The sequence below is a fragment of the Poeciliopsis prolifica genome, unplaced genomic scaffold (assembly GCF_027474105.1).
Source record: "Poeciliopsis prolifica strain line A6 unplaced genomic scaffold, Auburn_PproV2 SCAFFOLD011, whole genome shotgun sequence".
Lineage (NCBI taxonomy): Eukaryota > Metazoa > Chordata > Actinopteri > Cyprinodontiformes > Poeciliidae > Poeciliopsis > Poeciliopsis prolifica.
The window spans coordinates 1,527,625-1,544,402 of NW_026562386.1; the positions used below are offsets into that span (position 1 = coordinate 1,527,625).

General features: G+C 37.2%; 1 protein-coding gene across 1 annotated transcript in view; it reads left to right on the forward strand.

Annotated features, from left to right (window-relative positions):
- Nucleotides 1–272: 272 nt before the first annotated feature.
- cpne7 (copine VII) overlaps nt 273–16,778 on the forward strand; it is a 37,174-nt gene continuing 20,668 nt past the window's right edge. The window contains exons 1-5 of the mRNA XM_055036877.1: nt 273–607; nt 1,459–1,981; nt 7,943–8,125; nt 8,384–8,458; nt 13,705–13,779. Coding sequence (XP_054892852.1) covers nt 1,808–1,981; nt 7,943–8,125; nt 8,384–8,458; nt 13,705–13,779 — 507 coding nt within the window. The 5' untranslated portion in view covers nt 273–607; nt 1,459–1,807. The remainder of the gene's footprint in view (nt 608–1,458; nt 1,982–7,942; nt 8,126–8,383; nt 8,459–13,704; nt 13,780–16,778) is intronic.

The following is a 16,778-nucleotide window of genomic DNA, read 5'->3' on the forward strand; positions in this document are numbered from 1 at the left end:
GTGTGTGTGTGTGTGTGTGTGTGTGTTTAAATAGATGCTGATGATGGAGAAATATCTGGCAGGCATATTGGTCTGAATCTATAATTAAAGTCGCATTTGCAACACAGATTAACTTGAGGGGAGAGAAGGAGTGGGGGAATATTTTATGGATTTCTTCACGGGTCACAGCTTTAATGCGTTCAAATGCTTTGCACAGATCTTCCTCTGGTTTAGAGCTTTGTGTGAGCGATCAGATGTCATTCTGTGTTACACTTCCACAGACTCCCCTCCTCCCCGCCTCTTTCCGCTCCTCCTCCTCCTTTTATGGACTCGGGTTTTGAACTGAAACAATCGCGTCCCAGCTAAAAGCCAGCCCGTAAACATCACAGCGGCTGCTGGACTCTCTCCATTTCCCCATCTTCCTCTCTCTTTCGCTGAGAGCCGAGCCCACTCCCTCCTCCACGCTCGAGCCAATGAGTTTCGGAGGAGAAAGCAGAAGAAGAAGAAAAACGGAAACCAATCTGTTTTTTTTTTTTTCTTTTTGTTTTGTTTTGTTTTGGGGGATTTTTTTGTAAGAGCGGATTAAACAAGTGCTGTTTTTCTTTCGGGAGTAAGAGAACAGCAGCAGGTAGGGAGGCATTTCCAGCCGAGTTTTGTTGTTATTGACGTGTTTTCCCGGGAAGCCGGAGGTTGTTCTAAAATGAATGATCACTCAGTCCGAAATGGTTTTATTGGTAGAAATAGGTTTGTCTGTGTTTGGAAGGAGGAAAAACGCGGGATCAATCGTTTCGCGTCGACCTTGACCGGACCTGCTTCCACAAGAATGTAGATTTTCAGACTTTATCGATCGGTGATGAATTACTTACATTTCTTTGTTCGTTGACGTGGTCAAAGTTGTTGCTGTGTGAAACAGAGGAGGTCGCGTTGTGAATCTCGTGAAAGTTTGGGCCGAGTGTCGCTGGAAAGGCTCTGGTTTGGAGCGGCGCCGCTGCCGCTGTCCGCGGTGCTGAAAGACAAACCTGCAGCTTGTTTCTGTCACTTTGCGGAGGATTCATTTCTCACATATTCAATCCCTTTGCTTACGGAAACATACTCTAGGCAGTTGCTACTGACATTAATTTTGTTTTATTTATTTTTTTTAAAGCAAACAAACAAAAAACTTGGGGATGGCTTATATTTTTGTTTGGGAAATAAAAAAAAAACCTAAACCAAAACAAAAAACAGATAATCTGCATTCTTAATCTGCGTTTATCTACTTGCTACAGAGAAAGGAACATCTTTGCAGATGTATGTTGGAGTTTGCTTTCTCATTCTGTAACATTTGCAGTGCAGCAAATTGTATGATTTCTTATTTCGTTCATGCATCGCAATAGAAAGAATTGTGATTCAGATTGACTTTTCTCTTTTTAATGCTGGTATTAATTGCAGTCAGGTTGGCTTTTTTTAACATTTTTGTCATTAATAACTCAATCTTTGCAGGAATCTGACCCAGATGTCTAAGATCCCATCCTGTCAACTTCACATCACAAGAGAGGTGAGATGAGATTCCTCACAAGACAATAACTCTGACAGACAGTCATAACAACTCTGCTTTGGTTTACTCCCCTGGGACTCTGCAAGAAGCCCTGTTTTTTTTTTTTTTTTTTTTTTTTTTGTGACATCTGCACCAAGCCAAAAGGGTCCTGTCTCCAGTGAGTGTGCCAAGTCTGTGCTGAGCTCCTGCAGCCATTCGCTTGATCTTCTCTTCTCCCTGCTGGAGTTATTACCAACCAACAGTTTCACATCACACTGCTTTGCTGCTTGCTGGCAGCTTGAGCCTTGAGCCACGATGAATGAAGTTCAGGAGGCAACCTCCCCTGCGACCAGCCTGAGCGGTCCGGCTACCTGCGTCTCCAAAGTTGAGCTGCGTGTGTCTTGCAAAGCTCTGCTGGACCGAGACACGCTGAATAAGTCAGACCCCTGTGTCGTGCTCATGGTGCAGAACAATGGGCAGTGGATTGAGGTGAGGCTCTCTCTTGTTTCCTCTGTCGTCTCATTCTGACAATTGTGCTGCTAAGACTTCTGGATCAAAGTATTGGTGACATCTTTTTGACTCTCCAGATCAAAGAACAGACGTTTTAAAAAGTGTTGACTAGTGTTTAGGACTTCTGAAATATTAATTGTATTTAATAAGTGCCGGATTAATCAATAAGATACTATTTTAGATATTTTTTCCCAACAGGTTTATAAGTTTGCATTTTTCTCATTATTTGCTAAAATGACCTTTTAAGCTGTGCTGCTTGCTGGCAGCTCCTCTCGTCTTTAGCCTCGACTTTGGTAAAATAATTTTGTTATCCCTTAATGGGCTTTTCACAATAGTTTGCTGGAATTTTGACTCATTCTCCCAGAAAAACCTAGTGCGGCTAAATCTGATTTGTATACTTTCTTGCTTGGGTGCATTTTTTCATTCCTGCCCACAAATCTTCAACAGCTCTTACATCATGGTTTAGGGACAGCTACTCTACAACATTCATTTTGTTGCCGTTATTGCACTTTGTAGGTAATACTGCGGTATAGTTTGACACATTGTTCACATGGAAAACCAATTTGTGTGCAACCTTCTGGCTAATGTGTGAGATGTTGTCTTATATCTATTTTGTAAAGTGCAACAGTCCATCCTGCTACAAAGCATCTTCACAACATGATGCTGTCAGTTTGGATGGTGTTGTTAAGCTTCCCCACTTTTTCCTCCAATCGGCATTCATGTCAAATAGTTGCTTTAGACTTTAAGGTCTTTGTCTTTGAGCATATTTGGAACTAATCTTGCTTTTAAGTTGCTTATGAAGTAATGGCTACTTACTCTGAGTGACCTTTCAACCCATGTTGACACAGAATGTGTTCCACTGTGGATAACACACATTTTGTAGTAAAATCCACTGGGAACCTGTCTGCTTCTTAAATTATATGATGAATGGACATTTCCATGTGGCTTATCCTTGCTTATAATTGTTTGAGATGAACATTGTCACTTCAGGTGTTTAGATTTTATCCAAATATACAGCAGATTTGTGGAAGTTCACAATTTCTCATACGATGATACACAAGAAAGCAGTCTGTTTGAGGTGTTGCCTTACATTGCGTTCACAGTTGTGCCTTAATTTAACTCAAATCTGGGACTAAAAAATATTTAAGTCACCTGGGCTTTCCATAATTGTTTTAATGCCTGGTAATAAACTTTAATTGACCTTTTTATTTCAAAAAAAGTAATTGTAGTTATCTTAAAAATGACAGTTTTGTGCATTTAACAAACAGAAAAAAAATGCTTGACCCTATTTGACTTGAATACAATTTCCAGTTGTATAAAATAAAGCTATTTTATACATCTGGTTTAATTTATATATTATGAGATATGTCTGCAAATAGAACACATTCAATCACTTCAAAATCAAATAAGATGTAAAAATTCACTCACAAAATGAAATTTGTTTGTAATCCAATGAATTTCCAGCTGGCCCTCTGTTATTGTGAAAAGCATAATTGAGTACAGCTGGCAAATGAGGTCTCCATGTTAAGTAACACTGTCTGCACAAGCAATTTCACCTGTTTAAAAACACATAATGTTGTGAGCTCTTTTAGTGTCACTGCATATTTAACATTTGATGGTCTTCATTTGAACCTTAGGTGATGTGAAATTTGAGAAGCATGTTTCTTACTTTCCTTTTAATTAGGCAATTTATGTTCACGAGAGGAGGCTAAAATCCAGGGCACTAATTTTATATATATATTGCAGAAGTCCTTGTATATATATATATATATATATATATATATATATATATATATATATATATATATATATATATATATATATATATATATATATATATATATATATATATATATATATATATATATATATATATTGCAGAAGTCCTTGTGAAGAAAACATGTTTTAGGTAAATTGTGGAAATAAAACTGCCAGATGTTCTTCACCTGGGAGGTATTTGTAGGAAATGCTTGGGGATGTACAAACAGGGAATCACAAAATGCTATTTTTAGACACAACAGATAAAAACAATTAGCTGTACGGTTGCATTGTGGGTTCATTGTAGCATAAGTTTATGAGCGGATATTTTTAGCCTCGCTTTGTGACGCAGATTCATATGAACTAATTCGCACATGATAAGTTTGTCCGTCCATCCATCCATCTATCCATCCCCATTTGTCTAATTTGTATCGGTAAGCACTTGTTGTCTGACACTGCTGTCAAATCCCTCACATCTGGGAGGTACCTCTGTTTGTGTAAACTGTTTACTTACGTCAATGACTGAGTAAGAAGCAGAGCCCACTCATACCCCCAGCATATAAGCCTCTGTTTTCCCTCTGCGCTTATGCTTGTTTTAGCCACAGAGATTTGAAAAAGAGCACTTATCTCATTAAGGACATATAAGACAGGGCAGATGATGATGATGCGACTTTATGAAATTTTGTGCAGCCACCCACCATTTTTTCCCCTTTTGCTCCTTGCGTGTGTTGCTCCTAGGAGTTCACCCAAATCCGATCTGTTTGTTGATGTTTCATAATGTTGGACTCTCCTGCTGGAGCTCATTACAGAAACACATTTCTCATGTGAGGGTTGTCTTTTTGTAGATGGCTCCGGCCTCACACCGGCAACAAGCCTGCAACACAGGCTTCATCACAACCCACCTTATATGATTCTGATTATTCTTCATCAGCAAACAGACTCACTCCAAATCTGTGCATACAGATGGTGCAGTGAGAGAGATAGCTGGAAAAAAAAACATTAAATGCTAATGGCACAAATGAAGCTGGTTGTTAATTTGTTTCTATGCAATGTTTGTTCGCACGGATGGGTGTTTATCCAGAGTTCCTATTAACACCAAACCTCAGTATTCTTAAAACAAATACACCTGTTTTTGTTTTTTCAAGCAAGTCAAATTAATGTGCAGTGTTACTTTATCACAATCCGAGTAGTAGAAAGTTGGTAAGAGTTTACATTTTCAGTTTCCCTCAAAACTCGCTAACATGTATGGAAAAGTAAGATTGCTGGCAAAAGCCAAAGGCTCAAAACTACAGACAAAAAAATAGAAGGTCTGCACTTCAATCAAATCTCTTGCTACTCAAGTGTTTTGAGCAAATGCTCATTCTCAGCATGTTGCAAATTTTCAATCAAGTGGTACAAATTTGAATCAAAATCATAAAGCTTTCTGTCAAGTGTATTGCATTGAACAGAGACAGCAGCATGAGATATTTCTAGATGCCAAGTGCAGTTATAGACAGAGATGTATGGATACATCCATGCAATAGGAGGCCTTTTGTTGTTTTGTTCCTTTTGGAGGGTTGGATCAGTACCAGTGTAGAGCCATTCACTCTGACTCATTAGCATAGTACGAGAAAGAAGCATTATTATATGATCACCACCACTGATGCCAGGGAGAGTTGGTTGTAAGAGTGACTCTGTCTGGCCGGGTTTATTCAGTTTTCTTTCTGAAGGCACTCCATTTTGGTGAAAGGTGGCTTTATGCAGATCATTTTATTGATGAATAGGGACTAAAATATGTTAATTTAAGGCAATTTATCACTGTCTCAGTGAAGTCGTTAATCTCCTGGCTCTGTGTCCATCTAACATTCTCATTCAGATTGTTTTTTTTTTTTCATCTGGAAATAGATTTTTTTAAAAATCCAAAGAGGTACTCCAAATACTTCACATATTTCTTTAAAAAATGGATTTTGCTTATTTGTCATTTTCTGTGCAAACCAAAAGAATAATTGCTTTGCATTTTTCATCAATAAAACTAATGGCAGTTACATAACATGTCATAGTGACATAGACTTGTACCTAATCCAAATTGGGATTTTTTCTTCTCTTGCTATTCCCAGAAAAAGGAAAAATCTGTGTTGTCAACTTAGCAAGTTACATAACTTGTAACATGCATCTCTTAACCTTAGAAGCTTACAAAAACAAAGCTCTTGTCAAAACAGTGTTTTCGGAAATATAGACTAATGATTATGTAATTTATTTGTTTATATTTCCAAGCAAGATATTGTTATTGTTTTAACAATATCTTTCCTGGTTTTCAATGGAAACTTTAGTTGGAGGATTTATTTGTTGCTTTTAATTGTTTCATGTATATTTTAGAATAAAGGCGCTTGATTTGACATAAAAATAGGTTCTTCATCATATTCTCCAGAGATGCATTTATTTCACTTACACTGATATTGAAAATGTAGCGGGGCAACAAAATATAGATTTCCACTGCAGGATTTCACCACATTCACATGAAACCCCTCCTGGCTAATTCTGTTTTGTGTGAATTTGTGTGAACAGCAAAAAAAAAAAAAATAGGGTTGAATAACTTTTTTCTTTTTGACTGCTAAACAATTTAAGTTTTTTCCTACTTTCTCCCTCTGGCCTTAATTGGAAGGATGATGATGGTATAAACTGCGCTGCAGATGTAGACATTCTGGATCGAGGATATTGTGAGTTTTCAACAAAAGGAGAGGTTGATTTAGGAGGAAAACAACATTAGGCTGCATCTGCTAGACTATAAGTAGTTTCTGTATGAACTCGGCAAAATGGCTATGAAGATTGTTAATAATATAATTTGCCACTGAAGTCAGTAATGTTCCTTTCCACCACACTGCTTTTATTGCTGCAGAACTTTCCTGAAATCCTTGCAGTTTTTCCGCATGGAACCCAGACTTTGTGCTGCTGTGTTGGACAATCAAATCATTTTAAAGAAGAAAAATGTGAATATAGAGGAGAAAAATTATATATACGTAAAAAAAACTGATGAGTTGCCTTATGTGATGGCACTAGAAACATGTGCATGTTGAAGCAGAAGGGTTGAGCTTGATGAATTTAAAAAAATTAGAACAAATAGCACAAGAAATAGAAGGGACCTTGATTTGTTCTGAAGCAGACAGTATTTTTAAAATGAATTTGATTGATTTCTAAAGTAAAATCTAGTTTGAGGCTTTAAAAACGTGCTTGAGCACCCAGAGATGTCTGGGGATTTTAAAGTGACACGTTAGACAGTGCTTTCCTCTTCTATCTTTATGGAGCGCAGGCAATTTTAGAAGACAGATCATCATCCCTCTAATAGGGTAAAAAAGTCTTACAAGAAATGCTTGACTGCTGGTGTAATCATGGCAAGCCGAAAATCTGTATTTCTTTCTTATCTTATCTCCACCAGAGCGAGAAATGAGAGACAAGAAAGCTCTGTCACCCCCCTTCTAAAGTCATCATACGACAAAGTCTGAACCTGCTTCACTGACACTGAAGAAATGACTCAGAAATAACTGACAGATATTGAAGTGACATTTTATATGACCGCTGAAACCCTCGATGTCTCTATTAAACTGGTGGCTGAGCTCTTCTTGGCCTCATAAAAGACCTTTTCCCCTCCATTTTGGGAGATTTATGTGTTTACATACAACATTCTTATCAAAGATTGTAAGAATTTTTACAGAACAAAAGAAAATAACCTTTTCTAATAATATGTTCTGCACACTAAAATTTTTTATTACCTTTGTCCATATGAAGATTTATGCCACATAAAAATCTTCAAGTGTGAGAGCTAAATCAACATCTTGAGCACATGGGGTCTAAGTGAGTTCATCTTCTTGTCTGTCAGTCAAAGACAGACAAGATATTTTTTTTTCCAAGCTGCGATTAAATGTCAGAGCTCTCCAGCCATCTCTCATGTTGTTCCATGGATGGAAGCTTAATAACATATGGTCATATATTCTGCAGTTCTTCAAAATAAGTAGGAAGATGAATGTGCTGCAAGTTATATTTTTTGGATTTACATTAAAGGCTGATGTCACAAACAGTCTGTGAAATTGGTTTCATTTCCTCACAGTTTGCCGTTGCTTTGATGATTAAACTGTGATTACGGTGGATAATATTCCGGTTCTTAAGCGTCTTTGCTGGAAACCTGATTTTGAATGTGTTTCCTCTCAGTTGGACAGGACAGAAGTAATCAAGAGCAACTTACACCCGGTCTTCGCGAAGGTTTTTGGTCTGGATTACTACTTTGAGGAGGTTCAGAAGCTGCGATTCGAGGTCTACGACATCCACGGGACTCACAGCATAGGGACGCGTGACGATGACTTCCTGGGAGGCATGGAGTGCACACTTGGTCAGGTGGGCAGATGCTTCTATTTTGTGTATTCCGTTTGTTGATGGGCTATCGAAAAATAACATGACTAAGAATGACTGATTCAGTTCTTTCAGGCTCGATTTCCTTATTTGTGATGTTAGACACCTGATAATGTGTTTTGCTGCTTGCAGGTCGAGTGTTTGTGATTGATAACAGTTTCTGCTGGTGATGACTCAGTCCCCTTTACACTCCTCCTAACTGCGACAGGCTTAAAGGTGCTTTGCTTATGTTGCTTGTTGCAGATCGTGGCCCAGAAGAAGATGATAAAACCATTGCTGCTTAAGTATGGGAAATATGCTGGCAAGTCGACCATCACAGTAAGCTTTTTTCCGTGTGTTTATGACCCTTTCTGCAGCAAAAGTGATGTTATTCAGATTTCTATTTTCTCAAGCCTTCACCAGTTTATACTCACACCAAGAGGTGCTCACTCTCTGCGTTTATTTCTTTCACAAGAATTTTCTCCTTTTTCTTAATGGACCTCCAAACTGTTTTTATGAAGAGTTCCTGAAGATCATTATCTTTCTAAATGATCCTTCCAGTGTTTTACACCATGCAGGTTCATTCCTATCAAGCACACAACCACACAGCTCATGGAAATCAGTAGTATCCATGAGAAATTATGGACACTTCAAGGTGTCTTAAACTTTTGCACATTTTGTCATGTTATTATAATTTCAAATGATTATTCGACACAAGTAAAAGGAAGCACTGTTTTCAGTTTTTTTCCCCAAAGAAATTCTGAAAAGTATGTTGTGGATGTGATCCGTTTCCTTGGGTCTGTGCTTTGTAGAACGGCCTTGCACTGCAATTACAGCGAAAAGGTGTTTGAATATGTTTTAAATGCTTTCCACATGTAGGGACACAAATTTTTAACTATGTTTTTTTCTTTTCAAAAGACATGAAAGTGCATCACACAGGATGGCAAGCATTGACCAGTGACCAGAAATTCTTAAGTCTTGCCACAGATTTTGAACAAGATTTAACTCTGGATTGAACTTATACCAAAGCTTTTTGAAGGCATCTAACACATTTTCCTGCTGATTTACCTTCTGTTTAGCTTCATCCATTACCACATAGTTTTTTATCTGTTATGAAAAAAAGGCATCCGCTCACCATGATGCTACGCATAACCTTATACATGCAGCCAGATCTCGATCTCACCTGACACATTTTCCACACGTACACGTTTCCTTTATGGCTTGAGGAAAACTGGAAAACTGGAAGTGCTCATCAACTACGGGCTGCTTTCCTTTGGTCTGCCTTACTAAATCCTATTCAAATACATTGAAGTTTGTCATTAAAATATTACAGCATTTTTAAAGGTTTTTGAGTTATAAATACTTTGACAAGGTGCTGTTATAATTTTTCAGATGTAGGAAGAGAGATGCTGCTGGTTCATTAAGCAGCGTTTTAATGGTGCTTCATGGCACTTTGTATCACAAGGCCCACTGTTATAATAAATCTAGTGCAAATGAGATGGTGAAAGGACTATTCACATTTGATGGGGCTATTATTGCCAAGGATGGATTGTTTCAAACAATTCGGACTTTCAATCATCAGTTTTGTGAAGATCATGTGTGGCTTGATATGTCAAATTTGAAACATAAATGGAAACATTTTAAATCGGGCTGCATGGATCATGCTGGAATGAGACATGATTAGAAGAAAATCAAAATCTTAATTAAATGAGCTAACACCAGAGCAAGAATTTCATTTCACCTCTTGTAGGTCTTCAGATTAACACTGAAATATTAAAGAGGGGAGATTCCTGATCCTTTTGGGGAATGGAAGAATAGGAAGAGCAACTTCATAACGTTTATCCTGTTGCGCCCCCAGTGACACGAAACATTTATTACACAATGCACCAGGCAATAGGCAGAAGATAATAATCAGGTATATCTTAGAGAATGGATGTCTCCTCAGATGCAGCAGAGGCAATTTAGATATAAACAGGAAGGATATTTTTGTAGATCATTAGTTGTGCTGTGAGACAGAATGTGAGCTCATTAAATGAGAGTCAAAATAGCCATTTCCCTGTTAGGAAAAGCCTGCTGCAGTGCCTATAACAACTCAGTGGAGGAACGTGTGAAAAGTAATCATTCATAAGTTAATGAACCTCTGTGAAAAACAGTGGCGATAATCTCATTCACACGTCAATTAATATCTTTTTATAGGTTGATAAGGAACCAGAAGCAGCAGGAACTTTCTCACACAAATTAAAACAAATAAAAACACTGAGTGGTGGTTATTATTGATAGTTTTATGTGATAACATCACTAGGAAATAATGGTCTTTGGTTAGCAACACTGTTGCCTTCCTGTTAAAAGCTCTGTCTTGTTTTGTTTATAGTATTCACACTGCTTATAATATATCATCATTATATAAATATATAACAACTAAATTGAATCAAATTGACTGAGACATAACAACGGTTCAGTGAAGATAACCTTCTGAAAACTAAGTCACAATTTGACAAAATTCATGAAAAAGTCTCAATTATGTCTGTTGACATGTTCAATGACGCAACATTTTAATTTAGCTTGTAGAATTGTTTATGTTTCCAGGTTTCCTTAAGCTCATTCTATCTTAAAAGTATATTTGCAAAGTTTATGTTTTCGAAATTGTTAGTTTTGTATGAGCAGTGCGTTTTTGGAAATGCCTCCTGGGTGTTGAACTGATGAACTGCTCTATTAGGTCTTGTATTATTTATTTCTTGTGTTTTTTTAATTAATTTCAGTTTGGATTATTATATTCTGTTTTGTTGCAATAATGTTGATATTATTGCTGACATCACACAATATTGTTGCTCAACTGGATTCAACAATGTGAATTTTATTCTATACATTATGTTTTCTGTTCTTGACCTTTGTGAACAGATGTACAACAAGTAACTTTATTTTGTTTGGCTCCCTTTGCCATTAAAGCAATTTAACTTGCTCACATAGAATAAGCTGTTAGTAGTAAGAAAACAAATGTACAAGATGTCAACACATACCAAACATGTCAGCCTAAAAAACAGAATTTTACTGCGTTCCTGTTTTTTACTTAATTTCGTGCTATCTGTTATATAATACCTCCAGTTTTTGAGTGCAATCACATATTCAGGCTGGCCAATTCCTTTTAGCATTTTTAAAGCAGAAATATTTAAATTATAAAGCCAGGAAAAAAAATATTTCTGTTCAGATTGTTCAGCCAGGTGCCCCAGTATTCTTTGATTAGAGGAAAGTGATCTGTCAATACCCACACATTACGAGATTCTTTTTTTTTTTTTTTGTTTCACTCCAGAACCAAAAACTAAATGTTTTAATAATTGTTTGGCAACTCAGGGAAATATAAACTGTACCATCAGACATCAAAATTCACCTCATAGGAGATGAGAAAAATATGTGTCTGTTCTTTAAAGGGTGAAATCTGACTAAATGTTCAGTCCAGTGTGTGATCAAGGACATTTTCTGGAGATAAAATACTCAAATAAAAATACACACATATATTTGAAAAAAAACTTATGAGGCATACACCAGCTCTGCTGCTTACTTAAAAATAAATGTTTGCATGGCAGCAACAAAACTTTTTCTTTCTTTTTTAACTACCTCGGTGTCTCTGCCTTACGCAGAAAATCAAACCCTGAGCTAGGCACAATGCCAGCCTTCATCATGAACAAGCTAAACCTCTTTTTAACGACATCCAGGTCTCAGAGACTCAGTCCCAGCAAAGACAGAAATTTCAGAATACACAATACGCTGCCTCCTGTACCTTCATGTTTTACAAAACTGTTCACCTTCCCTTGTTGCTCATTGCAATGTCTTGTTATGCTTTCTGATAAAACGGAAAAAAAACAAGTTTTCCACTATGCAAGTCATCACTGTCAGGTTTTGTCTGGGTTCGGTCATGCTTGCTGCACAGCTCCACTTCCTGAAGCCTGATGTCAGGTTTCTGTCAGTCTCTCACAGCCGAGCAGAGAACAAACTGAGGTTCTGAGCGTGGGAGAAAAGCAGCACAGTGGGAGCAGCAGAGGGTGCTCGCTGATTCTCAAAAACCACAAGCAAAAACTTTCTTCCTTTGAGCAAGTTTAAAGAAAGAAAACAGGAAGCTTTTAGAAGTCAAGATACCAACAGCTTTAATGTTCTGCTCTGGACAGTCCACTTCGACGTCTTCATGATTTATAGATGCAGGTTGAGACTGTTGCCCGTGGGAGTGGGGGTCTTACAGTTTTCCGCTATTGGCTTCCCATTTTGGTCGGATATGCAGTCAAGTCAAGTAAAAGCATTTCAATATTTTACCTGAATTAACTTGTCAATGTGATGAACAGTGCAGGAATTAAATAAGGGTTCAAAGGTGTGGAGCTGTGACAAAATGCCTTTCACTTTCATTGAAATTTCTGTAAAACTCATTTCAAAGCACCATGACAGTAAATACAGCCCTGGGTAAACTAAACACCCCCCCACTATTTAGTAATGTACATAATTGTGTTAAACAGCAATATCTTAACAGTTACTTCATTGTATGGCTTTACCAGTCCCTCAAGTCATTGTGTAAGGATTTTTTCACACTCTTATAAAGATAAACTTATGATTCAATCATCACTACTCCACCATTTTGCTTGACATTTTATATTATGTTCTTATGCTGCTGATCAGTTTTTTATTTTTCGAAAAGTATTGCAATTTGTTTAGATGACAAACCTTGGTCACAGAGGTGGGCGAGGAAAGGAGACACCAACTAAAGCTTGAAATTTGACTGGCCACCCTTAGAGCTGTCATTCATTTTGTTTGTAGTGCACATAGATCAGCATTTCAAGATGGAAACTGAAAACCTATTTATTTGTATCCTATTGAAGGATACAAAATAGTGTTTCTCCCTTTTTTATTTTCAAATGTTGGTCTGCTGTTTATTGCAGTGGAAGAATGTAGATGAAATTGTCATTTTAATGTGTCCCTGTTTAGCCAGCCAATAAACAAATTCTAGACACACCAATGCTTAGTCATACTCCCATATTCCTTTGTATAAAGTAGGCTTTCTTCTGTCATTCTTTCAAAAAACCAAAAAACAACAACAGTCTTGTCTTTTTTACCAGCCAGTGGAGCCTCATATGTACCTCTTGGTTTCTTCTTTATTTCCCAATCTTTCAATTAGTTGGCAGCCGTTGCATTCCTTAGACTGTTTCAGATGTCTTTCCAATGTAGCATTGACTATTGGTTGTTTGAGTGCATTTCACCAGCATCACTTAGCTGCTATTTTCTTTCTTAAATGTCATTAAAGGAGCATCACATATTTTCCCCTTATAGGTGTACCTTCTGCTTTTTTAAAAAAATATTGTGGCTGAGATGCTTTTCTTATGACAAATTAGCTTTTATGCTCTTTCAATTCACATATCTGAATGAAAAAGTGGTTGCTGATTTTCCCCTTTGTCTTTAAAATGTTGGCATTCATCTTTACCGTCCATTAAATGCCGAATGGGTAAATGTTTCATCTGAAAGAAAACAAACAAAAAAAACCAAAACAAACAGCACAATATTGAATGAGTTGTTAATGAATAAATCTTGAACTATTATTTTTCATTCAGGTACATGCTGAAGAAATTTCTGGCAACAATGGTTATGTGGAGCTCTCCTTCTGTGCTAAAAAGCTGGATGATAAGGTGAGAAGAACCACACTTGTTTAACTAACTATAGGTGAAAGCACTGTAAATCACAAGCGCTCAGATAATATTGCACTAATATTGTACTGTTATGATAGTCAATAATATAATAAAGTAATTATGTCAATGCAACAATCTATAAATCAAATTGCAACCCGTTGCTTATTGTCAGAAGGAAAATTTGTTTTGCTGCTGCCATTTTAAGGCAGGATGTTACTGACCTCAGCTGCTCCGGCCCACACATGTTCAAACTCTGCCCTGGGCACATTTCAATCAAAAAGGCAGCGGGAGCTCACATCTACTTACAATTCTGATGATTTCAAGTCACACTGAGTCCTCTGGAAAAGGCCCTGAGAGAGCAGCTTCATGGAGTGACCTTGATTCCTAAAGGTGCAGACAGCGAGACGGTAGGTGCATTTTGCTTTGGAGTTGCGGCAAGAAATTTGCAGCAGCTTCGACAGGGAAATCGATTCGAACTCTTACATGAGGGCAGCAGTGACCAAAAAAGCATACTTGATAACATTTCTTTTCAGGAAAAACTTTATTTTAAATTCTGAAGAGGTCACCTACTACTATTACCTTAAATGAACTAATTACTTCTGAACTTTCAAAATATACCTCTAAAACACTGAGGTTCACCTTCACAGTTATGTAGTCTGACTTGTTCATGCAGTTTCTTGCTTTTTACTACTTGTACTATGCTGTTTTGTGTTGAGTCAGAATACAAAGCAGGTGCACTTTGGAGCAATCGTCACCATTTTTCTGTGCAAACCAGTTAGCAATAAACCTGAATGTCAGCAGTGTTTACTTGTTCTGCTGTTGCTATTCAAGCAATCTGAGGATTTTTGTTAGATAAGAGAACAAGGAAGGAAGTAGGAATCAAAATGGCAGATGTGACTCACCATCTCTAGAAATTATCCACTGTTTCCAGTTATCTTTTTTTATCATTTAAACAAAACCACTGTGTCACTGTGACCTTGTGAATCGTGACGTTGCAAATTTTACCGCTTAACTGTGAACAGGTGCATGCTTATTCTTGCCACTTACTCCACTAATAATATAGTCGTAGCAGTGCGTGAAGGGGTGAACAGCAGATGAAACCAGAGGCGATCATTACGCTGATGCTGAAACATTAGAGAAGGCGAGGGCAGCTAAATGTGAAGTGAACTTCAAAATTATTTTTAGGTTCCACATAGTTTTTTTTATTTGATACTTACCGGAATGTAAAGTAGATTCATGAATGTCATGAGAAATTACCTCTTACAGTCACTGGAAACTTGAGACTGGACTTTGACTTGAATCAAAAATACTTAACTTGGACTTATGAACATTTTTTGCTAGTGGCACATCTTTCCTACAAAACGTGGGGCAAATTCGCAAAGCTAATTTTTCAAGTTAGATGCCTGAAAACATCTAACTTAATCCATAATTTATGCATCTTAATTGACCATCTGCATATAAATGAAATTCAGTGGTTCCACTGCTTGTTAAGAGTTAAATTAAGGAACCTGACCTGACAATGGCTTCACTAATGCAGTCGACTCATAATGCTGAACTATTCTAGTATTCTATTTCTGCCTTTTAAAATAAGGAATATAAAACCTCTTTACTGTCACTCTCAACAAAATGTTTCACGTACATTGGTAAATAACCACAGCCTTATGCTGCTGGTAATGTTAGAGTTTTTCTTGTCAGACTGGCACCTGCAGCTCCCTGCATAGTATTTTTCTCAGGTGACCATTTCTATGCTTGTAGGTGAAGAAAATACAACTGCGATCTGACGCAAAAGTAGGTGGAGATTATCTGTGTCTGCTGGATTAATTGGCACATTTGCATCTGAGTATATTTAGTACAATCTGCATGATAAATCAGGTTGAAAAAATAAACCATGCAGTCCCTGCAAAACATTCAAACAATTGGATCGATTGCACTGCTTTGTGGTTTGTCTATGATGTGGAGCATATTTGCAACATGCATAGTAAATTCATTGTAAACAGTTGATCAAATGGCCAACATCATTCTGTAAATCAGAATATGAGTCTTGAAAAATTGATTCTGAATAAAAAATGTGAACGGCAAGCAGAAATACTAAAAGCATATATCTTTTAAAGACAGTCTTTTTTTTGTCTGCTAATTTAAAACCTTTATAAACACCTACCATATATTTAGAGTAAATGTTTGTTCAAATGCAAAACGATTCCCAACATCTCAATTTATTGAAAACTGAAATCTCGAATCTTGATTCTACAAAAAATATAAAGTTTTAAGATGGAGAGTGTATGAATCATACGGATGATTGGACTTAAAGACCAGCTGAGACAATCTTCACACAGACCGGTTTGAACATTTTGGTTTGACTTACTGTTGTATCTGACCTCTGACCTAAACTTAATCCTGAATCTAATCACACTGGTAAGCCTGTCCTGATAAAGAAGGTAAATAATAATCTCCTGTTCAAACCACAAATGTCTCATTTTGTGATGCATCATCTCACTAACCAATGGTGACACTTTAGAGATTTCTCCACAAACACCTGCATTTAATAGTTAAATCATTAAGACTATTTACTTTCTCACCTTTTTTCCAATTGTATTGCTTCATCCTAAAGCACTTTCTAGCATATCAGAAGGATATGGGCTGTTGAACAGAGAGTTTAATTCTGGATTGTGGTAGCTGGTAATAATTAGCATTAATGTCATGTTAGCCAGAGATTAAATGACACACATTTCAACCCAAGGAGCTGTAGCCCAATGGCCACTGGTTGTGAAGGCAACGCAGAAGTAATACTACAGCTCAGCATTTTTATTTTTCACATTTATTTCCCCTCCTACCCCTCAGGAGACCTATCTGGCTAATGTGGCGGGAAATGCGTCCTTAACTGTCTCCTGGCGTGCACACACAACCACGCAAACATACACACTAGCAGACTTACACAACTGTAATTATTTGTTTTCCTCATTGAAGAATCAATTGACTTAAATAATCTGCATAGCTGCGGC